This window comes from Acanthochromis polyacanthus, chromosome 7 (genome assembly GCF_021347895.1).
Source record: "Acanthochromis polyacanthus isolate Apoly-LR-REF ecotype Palm Island chromosome 7, KAUST_Apoly_ChrSc, whole genome shotgun sequence".
Lineage (NCBI taxonomy): Eukaryota > Metazoa > Chordata > Actinopteri > Pomacentridae > Acanthochromis > Acanthochromis polyacanthus.
Window position 1 is genome coordinate 34,030,770 of NC_067119.1, and position 19,861 is coordinate 34,050,630.

The 19,861-nt window shown below is 44.7% G+C and overlaps 2 protein-coding genes and 1 long non-coding RNA gene across 3 annotated transcripts in view; 2 read left to right on the forward strand and 1 right to left on the reverse strand.

Annotated features, from left to right (window-relative positions):
* The window catches only part of LOC127534746 (uncharacterized), a 30,045-nt gene extending 23,998 nt beyond the window's left edge, over nt 1–6,047 (forward strand). Inside the window, exon 3 of the long non-coding RNA XR_007943116.1 lies at nt 808–6,047. This is a non-coding gene — a long non-coding RNA (uncharacterized LOC127534746). The remainder of the gene's footprint in view (nt 1–807) is intronic.
* LOC110971185 (integral membrane protein GPR155-like) overlaps nt 1–7,745 on the forward strand; it is an 85,130-nt gene extending 77,385 nt beyond the window's left edge. Inside the window, exons 13-14 of the transcript XR_007943094.1 lie at nt 7,215–7,395; nt 7,476–7,745. The gene's annotated coding sequence lies outside the window, so the exon portion shown is untranslated. The remainder of the gene's footprint in view (nt 1–7,214; nt 7,396–7,475) is intronic.
* LOC110971186 (transmembrane protein 41A-B-like) overlaps nt 1–19,489 on the reverse strand; it is a 44,974-nt gene extending 25,485 nt beyond the window's left edge. The window contains exon 1 of the mRNA XM_051950724.1: nt 19,199–19,489. Within this exon, the coding sequence (XP_051806684.1) occupies nt 19,199–19,338 (140 nt within the window). The 5' untranslated portion in view covers nt 19,339–19,489. The remainder of the gene's footprint in view (nt 1–19,198) is intronic.
* Between the last annotated feature and the right edge of the window lie 372 nt (nt 19,490–19,861).

Sequence of the window (19,861 nt, forward strand, 5' to 3'; positions counted from 1 at the left end):
GGGACTATACGAGCCTGTAACGCTGTACCACGCCTCTGGACGTCTTTGGTTCCCAAAGGTGGTATGGTCTCCTGGCACCGTTTCGTTGTCCTGCTGTTGGTTGATCGGTTCCGCCGAAATGGACCTGGTCCAACAGGTCTACGGAGGTCACAGCTGAATGGCGCCAGGTTTAATGCCGCTTGATTTAAAAATGATGGCTCTCAGGCTTAGCCAAGAACAACGGGTGTTGATGAAAAACTGCTCAGATTAAGAAAAATAAATGCTGGTTCTGAATCTGTTCTTCAGATTAAAACGAGTAAAGTTGGCTTAAAATTGAGCAAAAGGTCTAAATTAAGTTACAAAAATGAAAGGATAAAATAATTAAACTTTGATAATGAAGGAACTTCAAAAGATAGGTAAAAACGCGCTTTAGATAAGAGAAATAATGAGAGGCCCTGACGTGTGGTCTAGGGCAGAGAGAAGAAGAAGAGAGCGAAGGTGGGGGCTGCTTAGGCTTATAAAGGTCAGAGGCGGAGAAAGAAACTTTCAGCGAGAGTTGCCTAGTGACCGCAGTTCCTTTGTTCTCAGAAAAAGGAAATGATCCAAAATGGATAAAGAGTATGTGACGTTAGAACGGTAAACGATCTGTCTATCTCTCCACCATATTTCAGTTGTGTGAAAGAGAAACGCATGTTCCTAAATGTGTAGATTAATACATATGTTCATATTATGTGAATTATTTCATTCATAACTATATGTTTATGTTTATGACATTAAAAATATGTATCACAATGAAAATATAACAACAAGTCAGAGATTTGGTAACAGGTAAATACAATGGTCATCATTCAACCTAAATGGAGAGGAAATTCAGAGGTTAATACTGGAATTCATTCCAAAATCATAGTATCCTGGGGAAGAAATGATTAAACATCACAAATTAATAAATCGACTTCTATAAGACATGTAAATCTGATTTTCGAATATGTCATAGATGAAACACTGTGAGTAACTGTGGTAAATCTGGAAAACTAAATACATATCAGAAATATTAATTTGGCAAGTGTTCTTTTGTTTCAGTTCAGTTCCAGTCTCTTTGTTTCAGTCAACGAGACAGAGAGGGTGACTCCAGCCTTCAGCCATAAAGTTTTACGACTTGTTATCTGATCTGGGGAATGCAGAGACGTCTCCGGCTGAGGGTCTCCTAAAGCTGAAAAGGGATTTTAGCATGAAAGTTCATTAACAAGACATCCATAGCGTATAATTGAGAATCCTTGTCAATCAGAAAGAAAAGGTTCCTCCAGGTGTTTAATGTTTACAGGAACTCCATCTTCCTGTGGATGAAAACATATAGAAATACACTGTCCCAATCTTCCTGTAGGAATGGGAAAAAGGAGTCCAGCATTGGAGGGAGCTTATCTGAGTTTGCCATGTCTCAGGAATTCCAGAGGCCTTTTGGAAAATGCCTACAGAGACAACGCCGATTCTGCACACGCCTAGTCGGGATAAAAGAAGGTCTTCAATCATGTGAGGGACAGCGGCCCATTGCGAGCTTCGCTAAACTACTGCAGGAGCTGTTGAGCCTTAAGTTCACCCCGACCCTAGATGCAGCATACCGGCGCGCTAACGAAGGAGAGCCTCCCAGAGTCATCTTGATCAGATTCCACTATTTATGGGAACGAGAGGAGATCTTCTGTACAGCGGCTCGCATGGCACCGCTGCCCCTGCACAACGAGAGAGTGAGTATATTCCCAGACTATACGGCGACGGTGGCGAAGAAGAGAGCTGCATTTGCTGAAGCTCAACGTTTACTCCGGAGCTGCTGGAATGTCAAGTTTGGTGTCCGGTTCCCGGTGGTGCTCCGCATCACTGATTCGTGGTTTGAAGACCCGGCGGCGGCGGTGGAATACATTAAAAAGAACTTGAAGCCCGAGGACAATGTAAACTGATTTAGCCAACTGGATGATGGAGACTAAATGTTAACAACGAACTGGTAAGCCCAAGTGTGAAAGGTGTTTTCACAACAGTTGTTTATTCACCCTCTTTTTTCATAATGCCCGCAACAGTGAGGCTCCCAGGCAACACTGGCATCTTATATTTTGTGAACGTTTAGCGCCTGGTGTTTAAGTTACAGTGTACAGACTTTATTCCTCTCTCCTATTTAATTTCCTATGGTTTACGCATGTAACCCAGGTGGATATGTATGTATATATGCATAACATTTGAATATGGTAGCCTCTTGAGTAAAATGTAAACGCCATAATAATTATTGTTACCAGGACTAGCACCGCACAGATAAGCCTTTTAAATTTCATTAGACATGCGGATACAGGAGAGTGGAGGGGCACACAGAGATACCTTGTTTCTTTTTTTTTTTCTTTCTCTGTTGTTAACTATATATAAACAGTCTCCACTCTAATTTGAATTCAACTTAGATTTACTAATGGTTCGCCCCGGTTGGGGCTAGTTAGGAGGATAGGTTAGTTGAGCATCTGCACCAGTATGCTAGAAGGGGGATGTGCGATCTCGACAGGTTCAGTAGATCAGCATAGGGTTTTAAGGCTCAGCTTTAGTTTCAGTTTTGTAGTTAGACAGGGACTTATTCTTGCTTTCTTACTTTTCTCAGTTACTCTAGAAACACAATGTTTGGTATGCAAATGGCAAGTCATATTCGTTTCCTGAGTTGGAACATAAAGGGAATCCATAACCCAGTGAAGCGAAGCAGGGTGTTTGCACATATGAAAGCACTAAAAAGTGATATCATATTTCTACAGGAGACTCACTATCAAGTGAATATGCAAAACTGAAGAAAGCTTGGATAGGGCAATTATTCTTTAAAAAAAAAACGATGACAGGGCACGTGACACAGCAATTCTGATTAAAAAAGGCATCCCATTCAACCCAACACAGTCTGCGTGTGACTCCAGGGGTAGATATGTCATAGTGAGTGGCAAGCTGTACGGTGCTCAAGTAACATTAGCTAATGTATATGGACCCAATTGGGACGATCCACTATTCTTCACTAACTTTATAGCAACATTACCAGATCTTAATAACAATCAATTGATACTAGGAGGTGATTTTAACTGTGTTTTACACCCTAAACTAGACAGATTAAATCCCAGACCTAACAGTAAGATCTCAAACTCTGGTGCAGTTATCCAGTCATTTATAGACACATACAGACTTTTTGACCCCTGGCGGAGAGATAACCCAACCACTAGGCAATATTCCTTCTTTTCCCCAGTCCACCATTCCTTTTCCAGGATTGACTTTTTCCTTGTAGACAGCAAAACTCTACCTTTGGTCAAGGATTGCCAGTATAATGGTATTGTAATTTCTGACCATGGCCCAGTGCAACTGGATATATGTTTCCCAGAATGCATCAGACCACGCCATACGTGGCGGTTTGATCCTCTGTTGCTATCCCGGGAGTCTTTCAAGAAATTCATCTCCCAACAAATTGATAGTTTTTTGGAATTCAATCGGACACCAGATATGCCACTAACCGCAGTATGGGAGGCCCTTAAGGCCTATCTCAGAGGCCAGATAATATCTTATACAGCCTATGAGAGAAAAAAACGCAAACAGCGCCTGAGCGACCTGTCTCACAGCATAGCAGAGGTGGACCGTAAATATGCTGATGCCCCAACGCCCGATCTCTACAGAGAAAAATTACTGTTAAAAACTGAATTTGATAACCTCTCCACTAAACAAATTGAGCAGTTGTTTTTTAAATCAAAACAAACATTTTACCAACATGGGGAGAAGGCTGGAAAGCTTTTAGCTCACCAAATCAGACAGTCCGCAGCGGTGAGCACTATTCCTAAAATCCGAACAGAGCAGGGGGAGATAACCACCAACCCGGACATGATAAACAATGAGTTTAAACAATTCTATATGAACCTCTACAAATCTGAACCACCAGATGACCTGTCAGATATTACTAGATTCTTGGAAGGACTGACCATCCCAACAATCAACCCAGAGGATTGTTTGCAGATAGACAGACGGATTACAACAGACGAAGTTATGCAGGCAATTAAATCAATGCGGTCTCCTTGGATGCTGAAAAAGCATTTGATCGCTTTGAATGGCAATACTTGTTTACTGTCTTAGAAAGATTTGGCTTTGGATCATTATTTTTGACATGGATTAAAATAATATATGACGCACCTACTGCGGCTGTACGAACCAATAACAATATCTCTGATTATTTCCCCCTTCACAGATCTTGCAGGCAGGGCTGCGGCCTCTCCCCATATTTGTTTGATCTGGCAGTTGAACCCCTTGCTATAGCCCTTAGGGCAGAAGAGGGTATCACTGGTATATCCCGTGGCAGTAAAGTCCATAAGGTGGCGCTATACGCGGATGACCTGCTCTTGTATATATCCAACCCAACAGTATCAATCCCAAAATTAGTGTCATTGCTAGAAAAGTTCAGATGCCTCTCAGGCTACAAATTGAACTATTCAAAGAGCCTGCTTTTTCCAATCAACCACACAGACGATGATTATTCCAAATTTCCATTCAAATTAGAACGCAGCGTGTTCACATATTTAGGAATCAAAGTTACCCGTAGGATAGGGAATTTGGAGAAACACAACTTTAAGCCATTATTAGAACAAAAAAAGATTTTGGTAAATGGTCGATTCTACCAATTTCGTGAGCTGGTCGCATTAATATAGTCAAAATGACAGTCCTACCTAGATTTCTTTATGTGTCCCCATATTTATCCCTATGAAAACATTTAAACAGCTAGATAGACTCATTTCTTCATTTATATGGTAAATGGTAAATGGTCTGTATTTATATAGCGCTTTACTATACCTGCAAGGTACCCAAAGCGCTTTACATGATACATCACATTCACCCATTCACACACACATTCACACACTGATGGCGGAAGCTGCCATGCAAGGCGCTAACCACGACCCCATCAGGAGCAATTCGGGGTTAGGTGTCTTGCTCAGGGACACCTCGAGCACGACGGGGCGAGGATCGAACCGGCAACCCTTCGGTTGCAAGACGGCCACTCTACCCACTGAGCCATATATGGAACAACTCCAACCCTAGGATGAAAAAGATATACCTGGAGGTCCCTAAAAATGCTGTGGGATTGGGATTGCCTAATTTTCTTTGGTATTATTGGGCTGCTAACATTGCAAAATTAATTTATTGGATCCACGTGTATGGGAATAAGCAGGGCCCAGACTGGGTTCATATGGAACTATCATCCAGCCCTCTACCAACACTCACAACATCATTGCCGCATAGCTGTAGTACACGACTCACAAACTTGTCAAAGCTTCACTCAGGATATGGTTACAGTTCAGGAGACATTTTGATTTAAAACAGTATAGCAGGTATTTCCCACCTCACCACTTCTTTCCCCCATCTGGGTCCGACAGTGCATTTCAGTATTGGCATAGAAATGGTTTGTTATTCTTTGGTGATTTGTATCCCGATAATGTCACACCCTCCTGCTTCAGTGAGACGGCTCATCTGATTAATGACGAGCGGCTGTGCTGAGTGCACAGCTGAGGCAAATGAACAATCAGCACCGCATAAAGCCTGGCTCTCTCCACCACACCGATGCCGCATCATTGAACAAACCTCCCCACTACGCCACTCACCCGACTACTCGCCGCTTCTCTGCCTTCCGTACATCACTCCTTGGACTCTGTTTGCCCCCGGATTATCTTCGCCACGTCCCGTTCCTCGGACCCCATTGCCCCTCCTGGACACTTTCGCCAGTCCCCGACCATCGCCACATTCCCCGCCGGCTCTGTCAATTCATACTTTTCCCGTCCTCCATAACCCAGACAATCCGTAAGCCACTTTCCCCTCTCTCTGGTTAGTTCTATGTTTTTGTTTAACTTCGGCCCTTGGGTCCATCCTTAGTTTAGTTTTATTCTGTTTTATTTTATAGTTTTTACCTTGACCGTCTGGTCCTCCCTTAGTTGAGTTTATTCAGTTTAGTTCTCCCTCCTGCTCTCTCCCCTCCTGCTTTGTTTAAGATGAGTTTCTGTTTGTCCATTTCCTTTAATTAAATCACCATAAATTCACCCTGCTGTCCGCGCCTGCTGCTTGGGTTCTCCAGCTCAGATTCATGACAGATAATGTGTTTATTTCATTTGAGACACTCGTAAATTATCACAGGATACCGAGATCACATAATTTTAGATATTTCCAGATACGCAGCTTTACCAGAAAAGAATTCCCCTCATTTCCTTTCCCACCACCTAAGAATCATTTAGATGCAATTCTTGAGCTGGATCCTTATGAGAAGAAGTGTGTATCTGTGATCTACAATATGATAGGAGACCTGAAACCAATATCATGGGATAAAACAAAAATGGCATGGGAGAGGGATTTGAGGGTTGAGCTTTCTGAAGATATGTGGCAATGCAGTCTAAAACGTATTCATGCTTCGTCTTTGTGTATTCGCCATGGTTTAATTCAGTTTAAAGTACTCCATCGCCTGCACTATTCAAGGGATAAACTGTCTAAGCTCTTTTCAACTGCAGTTTCTGACTGTCCAAGGTGCAGCTATACACCCACCAAAATAGGACATGTGTTCTGGTCATGCACCTCCCTCAACGACTATTGGAGACAGATATTTGACGTATTTTCCAAAATCTGTGGTCAGACTATAACACCTGACTATCATACAGTCATTTTTGGCATTCCACCCCCTGGCCACAAAGTCTCAAAGCTACAAGCAAATGCTTTGGCATTTGCTTCCCTGCTCGCACGCAGACTCATACTTTTAAATTGGAAATCAAATTCAGCCCCGTCATTTCTACAGTGGTTGAGGGATGTACTATCTTTTCTTCCTTTAGAGAAACTGAGCTATAAGATGTGTAAAGCCCACAGAAACTTCACGCTGACCTGGAGTCCTTTTATAGAATTTGTAGAAGGTTTTCCCTTTAAATTATATACTCTGACATTGTTGTGCTGAACTGCTAAAACGACTTCGTATCTTATCCAAAGCATTAACCAACACAATATATGATGAGAAGTCCCTGCCTGTCTATTTTTGTATTTGTTCTTGTATTTTTCTGTTTTTCTATTTTGATTTTTATGTATGAGCCTTGAGGGGAGGGGGGAGGGGGGAGAGGGGAGGGGGGAGGGGGCATTTTTCCATTTTTTTTTCTTGTTATCTGTCTGTGTCAGGATTCCCCTCTCACCCTCACTCCCCTCTGACACCCCAAATCCCCTTCCCTATCCAGTTTTGTCCTCTCTCCCTCTCTTCCTCTCTCCCTCTTTCCTTTCTGCAGGACTCGGGAGTGGAGCAGGTCACAGCTGGCTCCTGTTTGGTAATCAGCTACCTCCCTGGAGCCTGGGCAGCTGTGTTCTATTCCACTAATCACACCACTGCAATAAAGATCGGCTGAACTCTCGACTCCAGCAGTCAGTGACTCTCTAGCCTTCTTGTCAGTATTGAGAAAGTGAACTCCGCTAACTCTGTTTTCTCCTCCTTGCCTTGTCAGAACCAGCTGCCCAGAGCCGTTCGCCGAACCCAGCCAAACCCACCGTTGACCTAGCTGCCCATACCAGTCCCCCCGCTCCACACTCTGCTCCCCCCCACCTCGTTGAGTTTGGACCGCCGCTGATCCCCAGCCCGAAGATTCTACAAACTGGACTCCTGCCTTTCCCCCATAACCGGACTCCTGCCTTTCCCCCATAACTCATCTTCCTCCCTGGACAATTCCCAGCCACCTTCATCGTTTCATCTGTACAATAAACCATCATTACCTCCATCCTTGCCTTGGTAGTGTGGTTCTCTGCACGAGTCCAGCCTAAATTCTGTGACAGTCTGGTCAATATAATAATGTAAAACCGCAAAATAAAGTTTAAAAAAAAAAATTGCAATGTAGTCTGTGATTACCTTAATAGTTACAAATGAATCAATTGGTAAATCACCACCACTCTATTACAGTTTTTCTCGATTGATTAGACACGAAATTCCATTCACTGCACAGCCACCAACTGACTGTACACATTTCTCAAAAACAGGACTCTGCTGCAGGGGCGGATTGAACATTATTTCATTCGGTTGTTTGATCGAAGGGCCGGTCCACATCTGGGCCGGTGCGCTGGTATTTATTAAATAATTTTGTTTATTGGGCGCCCGTATAGTTCATCAGGTTAAGCAGGCGACCCATGTACAGGGGCTGGTCTCCGACTCAGCGGGTTCGATTCCCTTTGCTGCATGTCTTCCCCATACTCTTCTCCCCATTTCCTGTCACTTTTTACTGCGACTATCACAATAAAAAGGCAAAAAAAAAATTGATTATTTATCCATATGCGGCCGAATGGGATGAGCGTAAAACCATTCATCAGCCCTGTGCAGGCACGCAGGCACACAGGCCCACATGCGTCACACCACACGCACGCTCAGCCCCACCCTCAGGTGACAGCTCTGGGCTGAGTAGAGTTTAGACTTGATATTGCGGTGTGTGCAGTAAAGCCCAGCCAGGTAGTTGAAGATGGAGAAGAATGTCAAAAAACGTAGAGGAGGGGCTGAAAAACTCAGAGAAAACAGAAGAAAAGCTCTCGAAGCGTCGGCCATACAGAGTAAAACAATAACAGAAATGTTTGCTGTAGCCGCTGCCGGTCCATCACAGGCAAAGGGGCCACCTGCTGATGAAGAGGCTGAGCCAACAAGCGAGGATGAGGATGCAGATCAATGTGAAGAAAGCGAGGCTGGAGTGGTGAGCATGAAAGAATCCTGCATTTCACTATATCTTCGAGGATATCTGAATATGTTGCCTTTAGTAGAGAAATATCAAGCTGTTAGTATCGGTGGTGTAAACTCTTAGCCCAAGCCCAAGGTCTATCCACGGTAGCCTTAGAAGCTAATTGGCTAGTTAGCCAAATGTAGCTGTCTCCTACAATACAAACGCAGCTCGTATTGGGCGCAACAACGAAAACAAATTTATTCGGCCATGGTATAGAATTGCATGAACTTAAAAGAAGTCACACACTCAAGCGCACCCTGGCTAGTTAGTATTGTCCTGACGACAGGACCTGAATGACACTCAAGACTTTGACTTTTCTTGTCCTCATGTGTTTTCGAGTCGTTTCTATGGACACATCCGCTGACAAAATGTAGCTGTTCAAACTAAGCTGCCAAAATATTCAAATGTGATTTATATTCTTCCATCTGCATATTATATTCCCTCTATCAACATGGGGAACGTCCTCTCCATCACCAACAAGGTAGAGGAGCTGGCCACACTGGCGCGGAGCATCTGAAGGAGCATCGCGAGTGTAGCCTCATGTGTTTCACGGAGAGTGCAGCGTGAGCTCCAGTGGCGGATCAGACGGGCCAAGAAGGACTATGGGAAGAGGCTGGAGGAGAAGCTGGTTCAGAACAACGTGCGGGACGTGTGGAGAGGACTTAAGAACATTTCTGGACATGGACAGAGTGCCAGAGGGACAGCTGATGGAGACCAGCGCAGGGCGGACAAGCTGAACTGTTACTTTAACAGATTTGACTCTCCCCCCACCCCTTCTGCCCCCCTTCCTGCTCCCCCCTCTTCACACATCCCCAGCCCAGCGGACTCTCCCCTTCCTGCGACACCTTCACCGGCCCCCAATTCACCCTCACGGACTATTCCCACCCCCTGCAGCCCACCTCACTCCCCCCCTCACCCCCCCCCCCTCTCCTTCACACCGGAACAGGTGAGGAGAGAGCTGAGGCGACTAAAGCAGAGGAAATCTGCAGGACCAGACGGCATCAGTCCCAGGCTGCTGAGGACCTGCGCAGACCAGCTCTGTGAGGTCCTCTGCCACCTCTACAACCTGAGCCTCAGCCTGGAGCGGGTCCCTGTCCTGTGGAAAACCTCCTGCGTGGTCCCAGTCCCTAAAACAGCTCACGCCAAGGAACTGGCCCACTACAGACGTGTCGCCCTCACCTCCCACCTCATGAAGACCATGGAGAGGCTCCTCCTCCACTACCTCCGCTCAGTGGTGAGCTCCGACCTGGACCCGCTGCAGTTTGCCTACAGGCCCAACATGGGGGTAGAAGACGCTGTCATCTACCTGCTGCAGCGAGCGCTCACTCACCTGGAGAGCGCCGGCAGCACTGTGAGAGTCATGTTCTTTGACTTCTCCAGCGCCTTCAACACCATCAGGCCGGCGCTGCTGCGGGGGAAGCTGGTGGACGCGGGAGTTGATGGACATCTCGCTGCCTGGACCACTGACTACCTCACTGACCGTCCACAGTACGTGCGGCTGCGTGGCTGTGAGTCAGAGGTGGTAGTCTGCAGCACGGGGGCGCCCCAGGGCACCGTCCTCTCGCCCTTCCTCTTCACCATCTACACCTCGGACTTCACCTACAACACGGACAGCTGCCATCTCCAGAAGTTCTCCGATGACTCCGCCATTGTGGGCAGTGTGTCCGAGGGGAATGAGCTGGAGTATCGGTCGGTCATCATGGACTTTGTGGACTGGTGTGAGCGCAACCACCTGTGCCTCAACACCAGTAAGACGAAGGAGATGGTGGTCGACTTAAGGAGAAGGACACTCCCACATCCACCAGTAAACATCCAGGGGCAGGACATTGAAACAGTGGACAGTTTCAAGTACCTGGGTGTTCACCTCAACAATAAACTGGACTGGTCCCACAACACTGATGCTCTGTACAAGAAGGGCCAGAGTCGCCTCCACCTTCTGAGGAGGCTGAGGTCCTTCGGAGTGTGCAGACCTCTACTAAGGACTTTCTATGACACTGTGGTAGCCTCTGCTTTCCTCTACGCTGTCGTCTGCTGGGCCCCGGGCAGCACAGAGCGGGACATGAAGAGACTGAACAACTGACCAAGAGGGCCAGCTCTGTCCTGGGCTGCCCACTGGACTCTGTGATGGATGTGGGTGAGAGGAGGAAGTTGACCAAGCTCTCATCCATCATGGACAACAGCTCCCACCCACTGCACCGGACTGTAGTGGACCTGTGCAGCTCCTTTAGCATGAGACTCAGACACCTTCAGTGCAAGAAGGAGCGCTACCGCAGGTCCTTCATCCCCACTGCCATCAGACTATATAACACCACTGTGTAATTGTTATGTGCAATATTTATTATCTTGTTCTTGCACTTTCGTGACTTTTGCACTCCTCAGTTTTTTTGTTTCTAAGAGCCCTGTAACAGTAAATTTCTCCTTTGTGAGATCAATAAAGTCTATCTTATCTTATTTTTTTCCCTGATGGTCTTAATGTGTGTTTCACAGGTAAAATTTTGAAAAAGGATTTTTATGGTCTGAATTGTAATCAACTCTATGAGCTGGTATCTAAAGCATGTGTGTGTGAATGGGTAAAGAAGACTACAGTGTAGTGCTATATAATAGTAGTAGTAGTAGTAGTAGCCTAGTAGTAATAGTAATAATAATAATAGTAGTAGTAGTAGCCTAGTAATAATAGTAGTAGTAGTAGTAATAGTAGTAGCAGTAATAATAATATTATTAATAACACATTTCATTTGTAAAGTAGCCTACTTTACATTTCTTTGAGAAATCTCAGTGCTGTGAGATAACAGAGGGCAAGAGGGAGAGAAAGAAGACAGAAGTCACAAATTAATTGAATTCATAAAACAGGTGTCTTCATGGTTTCAAGATGCATTTCAAATGTCAACACATAGTCCACCACATAGTGGGTGGAAAGAAGCATATATAAGTGTAAGCAATTTAGATTCTGACTCTGTTGAAGCGGTCCGGGGTTGCACAGGTGGGCTGGTCTGGTCCAAAAAGTCCTGGGCCGAATTTGACTTCCAATCCGGCCCTGCTCTGCTGTCAAAACTTTTAACACTATTCATGGTTTGCACATAGTTTTCAAACCTCTTGCACTCTTTTTTGCAAAAGACTGAACACGGTTTTTGCTCATTTGAACACACTTTTCACTCATAACTGTTAGGATTGGTGGATGTGGAGAACCCAGGTGCAGACATCACCGACAAAAAGCTAGGCATAATTAAAGAATTTATTGACTGAAACAAAAACCATTTACAACTGAAAACGAGACTAAGGTGGACAAAAACTAATAGATCAGGAGGGAACTCAGGAGGGAACTCAGGAGGGAACGGAAGGAGAAAACTAAACTAGACAAAGACAACGGCTTGACTAAAAAGAGGAGACAAAAACTAAACTAGACAAAGGCAACAGCAAGACTTAAAAATACTACAGAAGGAGAATGAACAGCTAACTCAAGACCAAACTAGGGTCTTACAAGCAACAAGTCCAGTGGGGAGAAGAGATGAAAAATGATGAAGTCCAACAACTGAGAATCCAGCGGAGGAGGGTAGTGGGAAGTGAATAGAAACTGCATGTTTGTCCAACTATGCGCCAGCAAAGACTGAGGGGAATGGCAGAGCTTAAATAACAGGAGACAGGTGATTAGGATTAACTAATTGGTGGCAGCTGACGCTCATGCTGTAATCAAAGCAGGTGACAAGCCAGGAGAAGTGACAGGAGAGAAGGGCCACAGAAAGAGGGAGACAAAGACACACCAGCAAAACGCACACAGACAAGCAACCAACACAGAAGGAACAAACAGGCACACATATTAAACAGAAAACAACAGAGTCCACAAAGGGTCAAAATTCAAATGAGGGGAGGACGGAAAAGGGAGGAGAAGTGGGGCAAGAGGCAGCCAGAGGGCTGAATCCAGACAATAACACACATTTTTCAAAAAAGTGAACACTAGAAGGTAGAATTGGGACACTGTTCCAACAAAGCTGTCACAATTAAGGCACCACAATTCAAAGCTGGAAATACTTTTGCCAATGAAACCTGCTGAGAAGCAACATTAGCTGTTTAGAATGCAATCTGTTGTTAAGTTCAGCAGATAGTAAGGATGGCGCATAAAGTAAATAGTTTCCGGTTTATTGTGGTTTACTTTACATGGTGTATAAATGTTGTTTGTCACTTCAGTGACATGTCTGTACTGTAACAATACAAGCAGTCACAAATGTTCTGAGAACAATGTAACAAAAAATCTAATGCATCATTCTGGTTCACAAATGCTAGTAAAATTACAGAAAGTGTACATGACTGACTTTTTCTCTGTTTTATGTGCGTTTGTTCCAGAGAGTTTTTCAGTTGGATGCTGATGATAGGCCACATGAATACATCTAGGACAATGCTAGTTTTCATATAGGACTATTGATTCGGGAATGGTTCACTATGAACCCTCAACTTATTATGGTTTTTCTTTAATCTCCCTTTCCAATGGCGGCTGGTGGTGAAATTTGTTGGGTGGGCTAACAAATGCATAATACCGATTAAATGGTTAACACAGCTGCAAAAGCAACATCACCTATGATACACACAGTTACAACAATTACAGGTACACTACTTTTTTAGTGCTCTACATCAGCACTCTCTCTCACTCACTCACTCACTCACACACACACACAGACACCACTACAAAACGTGTTCCAACTGCAAACAACTGCCCACAGATAGCCTGCTGCAACTGTCTTATTACAATTGTTTGGCAACATGTAGTGCAAAACACGCCTTCAGTACAACAGATGACCTCAGCAAAAACAAGGTGTCACAGTCCTTTAACAGGTCAACATGGGCCTGCTTTATTTGAAAAGAAGCTCACATCGACGGCCGATGTGATCCCAGTGTCTTAACTTCCAACTTTTCCTCCAAAGGGAAATTGAGGAAAATGGACATGAAAGCAAATAATCCACCTCGTTCATGCTAACGCCCGCCATAGCTTAACCTTTTCTCGCTGCGTCAAAGGCCTGTGGGCTGACTGAAGCTAGCCCAAATTATCAGTAAATCACGGGGCGGGACATGGCACCTGTCAATCACTTACAAGAACGAAATGAATGAAAGCCACCGCTGTATTACAGTTTTTCTCAATTGCTAAAACACTAAACTCTATTTTCTGAACCAAATTCTCAGTTGCCTGAACCCACTTATTGAATCAGTCACTCTTTTGGCAAAACCATAAGCACTTTTCACCTGTTTAGACACATCTTGTCAACACTTTGTCATTGTGATGCACCTGTATTGCAAAATAGTGAGCACTGGTAAGCAAAAGTCAAACACAGTTAAAGCTCAGGCATCACCGGTTGAACACAACAACTCAAAATTGATCACACTTGTGGCTAATGAACTGGGAACCGGCAGCTGAACCCCTCCGGAGGCCGGGCCGGTTGCCGGACTGGGTGTCGGCGGCGGCTGAACCCCTCCAGAGGCCGGGCCGGTGGCCGGACTGGGTGTCAGCGGTGGTGGGACCCCTCCGGGGGCAGAGCTGGAGCCAGAGTCGGGGGCCCCTCCGGGGGCAGAGCTGGAGCCAGAGTCGGGTGTCCCTCCGGGGTCAGAGCTGGAGCCAGAGTTGGGTGTCCCTCTGGGGGCAGAGCTGGTGGAGCCGAGGGCCCCTCTGGGGGCAGAACTGGAGATGAGGACCCCTCCAGGGGCAGAACTGGACTGGACTGGAACTGAACTGAGCTAGGACTGGACTGGACTCGAGCTGCATCGGACAATAGCTGGAGTGGACTTGAGCTGGACTGGACTAGAACTGGACCAGACTAGAACCGGACTGGACTGGACTCGAGCTGGACTGGACTAGAACTGGGCCGGACTAGACTATAGCAGGACTGGACTGGGACTGGACTGGATTGGAACTGGACTGGACCCGGGGGCAGGATTAAATTAGGGACTGAGGACCCCTCGGGGGGTAGAATTGAGGACAGGACTGGGTTCGGGACTAGGGATGGGGCTTGATTCGGAACTGGGGACAGGACTAGAACTGGGGATTCTTCGGGGGAAGCGACTGGGGACTGAACTGAACAAAGAACTGGGGCTCTTTCGGAGGGCTGGACTGGACACGGGGTTGAGGAGACCACAACTGCAGGGGAACTAATTGGGGAGGCCACTGCAGGGGCGCCACTTGGTGTTGGGGTGGTGTAGTCCTTTTACGGACTGGAGGGGAGATGCTACATTCCCTCAAGGCTGCCGAGGAGGGGCTACACCTCTTCAAAGGTTCAGGGGAGGCGTTATGCCTCTTCAGGGCTCGGGGGGAGGCACTACGCCTCCTCAAGGCTGCCAAGAAGGCGCTACACCTTTTCAAGGTGGCCGAGGAGGCGCCACGCCCCTTCAAGGGCTCAGGGGAGGCATTTTGCCTCAAAGCTGCAGAGGAGGTGTTTCGCTTCATCAAGGCTGTAGAGGAGACGTTTCGCCTCATCAAGGCTGCAGAGGAGGTGGGAAGCCTCCTTAAAGCTGCAGAGGAGGCATCTTGTCTCTTTAAGGACTTGGGGAAGGTGTTCTGCCTTAATAAGGACTCAGGGGAGGCATTTCTCCTCTTCAAGACTACAGAAGAGGCGGAAAGTCTCATCAAAGCTGCAGCGGAGGCGGGAAGTCTCATCAAAACTGCAAGGGAGGCGTTTCGCCTCTTTAAAGCTGAAGGAGAAGCTTTTAGCTTCCTTGAAAACGCAGGAGAGGCGGGAAACCTCTCTAAGGCTGCAGGAGAAGCTATTAGCTTCTTTGAAGCTGTAGGCGAGGCGGAAATGGCGAGGCGGGCGTTGAGCTGTGGAAAGAGCCAGGCTTTTATGCAGTGCTGCTTGTTGATCAGGGCCAGCTGCGCTCCTTCGCAGCCGTCGCTAATTAGGCTGAGACCCAAGCAGGAGAGGGAGGAGCCCTGACACACTAGGTCTTTCGTTCCACATTGCCTAGCTAAAGAAAACATAGCTTGTGATGTTGATGAGGTCCTGTTGCCTGACCAGGCTGAAAGAATAGATGCAGATGTGGTGTAAATATTTGCATACTGTACTGTGTACAATACAGTGCTGTATTGTTTGTCTGGCATTATTTTCATTTTGAAATGTACAGTCAGGCACTGCAATGGCCTCCTCTCATTCATTTACAGGATGCATCTGTGTTTAGGTTGTGATTTTTGAGAACAGTATCATTTTTTTATACTTCTTGTGAAAACACAGTGAGAGAAGAGTGTTTTGTATTTAGCAGTGCAGTGTCCTACTTTTGCTTGTTGTGTCTTAATTTTGAAAACAAAATTCAAATTTTGACATTAAAGTGCACTTTTGACACAAGTGCACAGTGCATTGTGAATTGTGTTCAAATAAAGAAAATAGTGTGCAGCGTGTTGGGAAATATGTGCTATTTTTTAGGAACAGTGTCTTATCAAGTGAGAAAAACTGTAACATGTAGTGATGTTTCTGTTGATGCATGTCAGGGCTGGATCAGACACACTAGGTCTTTCTTCCCACATTGCCTGGCCAGAGAAAACATAGCTTGTTATGTTGATGAGGTCCTCGTGGCCTGACTAGGCTGAAAGATCTGATGCAGACGTGGTGTAAATATTTCCATACTGTACTCTGTACAATACAGTGCTGTCTTTTTTGTCTAACATTATTTTTTTATTTTGAAATGTACTGCAGTGGCCCCCTCTGATTCATTTATAGGATGCACCCGTGCTTTGCTGTCATTTTTTAGGACTGTATCATTTTTTATACTTCATATGAAAACACGGTGAGAGAAGAGTGTTTTGTATTTAACAGTGCGGTGTCCTACTTTTGCTTTGTGTGTGCTAATTTTGAAAACAAGTTTGAGTTTTGACAATAAAGTGCGCCTTTGACACAAGTGTGCAGTGCTTTGCGATTTGTGTCCTATAAAGAAAATAGGGTGCAGTGTTGTGGGAAATGTGTGCTATTTTTCAGAACCAGGGTCTTATCAACTGAGAAACTGAGAAAAACTGTAAATACCACAAAAGCAGTGAGGGCTGCAAATAATTATTTTCACTAATGATTAATCTATCCATCCATTCTCTATACACCGCTTTATCCTCACTAGAGTTGCGGGGGGTGCTGGAGCCTGTCCCAGCTGACTCGGGCGAAGGCAGGGGACACCCTGGGCAGGTCACCAGTCTGTCGCAGGGCTACATATACAGACAAACAATCATTCTCACATTCACACCTACGGACAATTTAGAGTAACCAATTAACCTCAGCATATGTTTGGACTGTGGGAGGAAGCTGGAGTGCCCAGAGAAAACCCACACATGCACAGGGAGAACATGCAAACTCCATGCAGAAAGATCCCAGGCCCAGGCCGGGATTTGAACCGGGGATCTTCATGCTGCAAGGCTAAAGTGCTAACCACTACTCCACTGTGCAGCCCTAATGATTAATCCCACTTAATATTTTTTAAAATTGCTGATAAATTATGACAATAAAATGTTAGAAAACAGTTTAACCATAGTTTCTTGAAAGGTCATGTCAACACACACACACACACACACACACACACACACACTGGATGTACTGGATGTTTGAATGACTTTATCTCTAAAAGTGTGAGTAATATCAATTTACTGGGTGTGCGCACACACATACAGACACACACGTGCTCTCTTGGCTTCAGATAGCCTAAGTCGGTGATATTCTATCATCTCCAGACCAACTTCACTCTCTCGTGTCTGACACATTGCAACATACCACTGTCAAAACTCACACAAACACACAAACATATGCACTAATATCTAAAAACCATTAGTGTGTTTCTGTACACACACACACACACACACACACACACACACACACACACACACACACACACACACTCACACACACACACACCACTGTGTATTCCTATCCTTGTGGGGACCTACCATTGACTCCCATTCATATCTAACCCTTACCCTTACCCTAACCCTAACCTCAACCAACACCAAAACAATGCGTAACCCTAAAGAAACGTTTTTGCACTTTTACAGTTTTTTAGTAACAACAACATGGCCAAGAAAACGCTGTTGCCACCCGTGGGGACCTCATTTTAGGTCCTATATAGCACAGAGTCAGGTTCAAGTCCCCACCGGTGTAGATAAACACGTACACACACACACACATGCACTGAGCAGTAATGTGATCAGTACAGAATGTACTTAAGGTGTGAATATAAAACACATCTGATATTTTATGGCTACACTGACGTCATTAAATATTATTATTGTAACATTTCACATTTAAAATTAACAATATGAGCAGAAAACTAAAGATTGATTCATTCAAGTATGTAAATATTAATTTGTCAACTATTTAGATATTTGATTAATCAGTTTGAGTAATTTTTTAAAGAAAAAAGTCTAAACTCTGTGATTTTAGTGTCTTAAATGTCAATCTTTTCTGGTTTCTTTCCTTTTTTATGACATTGAACAATGAAAATAATGAGTAACTGCAGCTCTGTTTGATGATTAAAAGCTCAAATTGTGTAATAAATTAATTCGTCATTCATTGATTTTCCTCTTGTTCAGCCTCACAGGGATCCTTTCCCAGCATGTACTGTGAAAAGAGAAAGGTAAACAGTGTTTATGGGTGACTGGTGAAGTGGTTTCTAAGCGCGGGGTTTGTGGGGAATCACCGAGGGCTTCCAAGATGGATACAACAGGGTCACAAAATGTAAATTTACAATCACTTCAGGGAGTTTCCTCTTAAATTTTGCTATTTTCTTTCAGCTCCTTTACTTTAGTTGAACTGTAGTGTCCACTTTAAAGCCACAATATGTGATGACAGTTCACTGATCGATCGCAAATTTTCAACTTAATATGATAACTAGTTAGTGGTTTCAGTCAGTTTTGAATTAAAAGTGCCAACCAGGCCTATGAAATGTGATCATTTCTGGCTCTGTTCTCATTTATGATGGTAAACGCTATTAATGTGACATTATATGGTGTAAAAGTGTTTTTCAGACAAAATAAAACACTTGGAGTATTAGTTTTGATGTTAAGTTGGGGGAAAATACACAGCAACACATGAAAACGAGCACATTTTACTCAGAAATTACCTAAATTATTACATTAACATAAAAAATCTGACAAGAATGCAGCTGAATGATGTATAATGGTTACATAAGGGGCAGAAGTAAGAGCAAAGTCTTATTTAGCTGAGTTTTATTCATGCAAACATTTCTGAAAGTCCAGAAAAATTAAATAAGTGTGTAAAGTTGTTTCTGCAATAATAGTGTAATATAATTTATATTTATTGATCTACTGGATCAATAAATAGCTGGATTAGAGTAGGGATAATGATAATATTTTTTATTCTTTATTCTTAACCTCTTAAGCCTGGTCGGTCCACGGGTGGGCCGAAGAAATCCCGGCGTTTTTTCTGAAAATATGGCCAGGGCTTAAGAGGTTAATAAGACTATTTTTAAGTTTGTATATATAGTTCGCTTGCTCCAGTGTTTAGTACCTGTACTCCTGGAGCTCTTTGTCCTGGCCCTCCGAGGCCGCCTGTGGCTGCTTTGGTCCTGGAGGAAGGTGCGTCGACAGCAGGTAGAGGTAGACGCTCGCTGCCACCACAATGACAGCCAGTCCAGCTACGGAGCGCATGTTTGCCGTCACTGGAAGTCCCCAATCACCCCTAGCAGGGCTCCGGACTGAATTTAAGCAGCTCTGGGGAGAGACAGGCCGATGTGGTGCGGCTCAGTTGGATGGGTGTCGCTTACCGAGCAGGAAGCTCCACATGACAGCTGACATTCCGGCTGGTCCGGTTCCAGGATCACATGGCAACCGGCGACCAACAACTTTTCTTCAGACTGGAGGAAAAGACGCTGCTGATGGTTGTGTAACTGGAACACACAACAACACAACTCCTGCTGGTCATTTTCCACATTTAACTAACTGCAACGGGGGACAGTTTGGCCCGGAGGGATCAGACAGTACTGAAAATATTGCTCCAGAGGGTTTATCTGTCTTATTTTGTCATAGGCTACCTCCTTAGGACAGAAAGTCTAAACCTAGTGAAATGATTTTTTAATATTATTATCTGATGCATACTTAAATATAAATTTATTTATGTACACGACCGTTCAAAGATTTGGGGTCACTTAGAAATGTCTTTATTTTGGAAAGA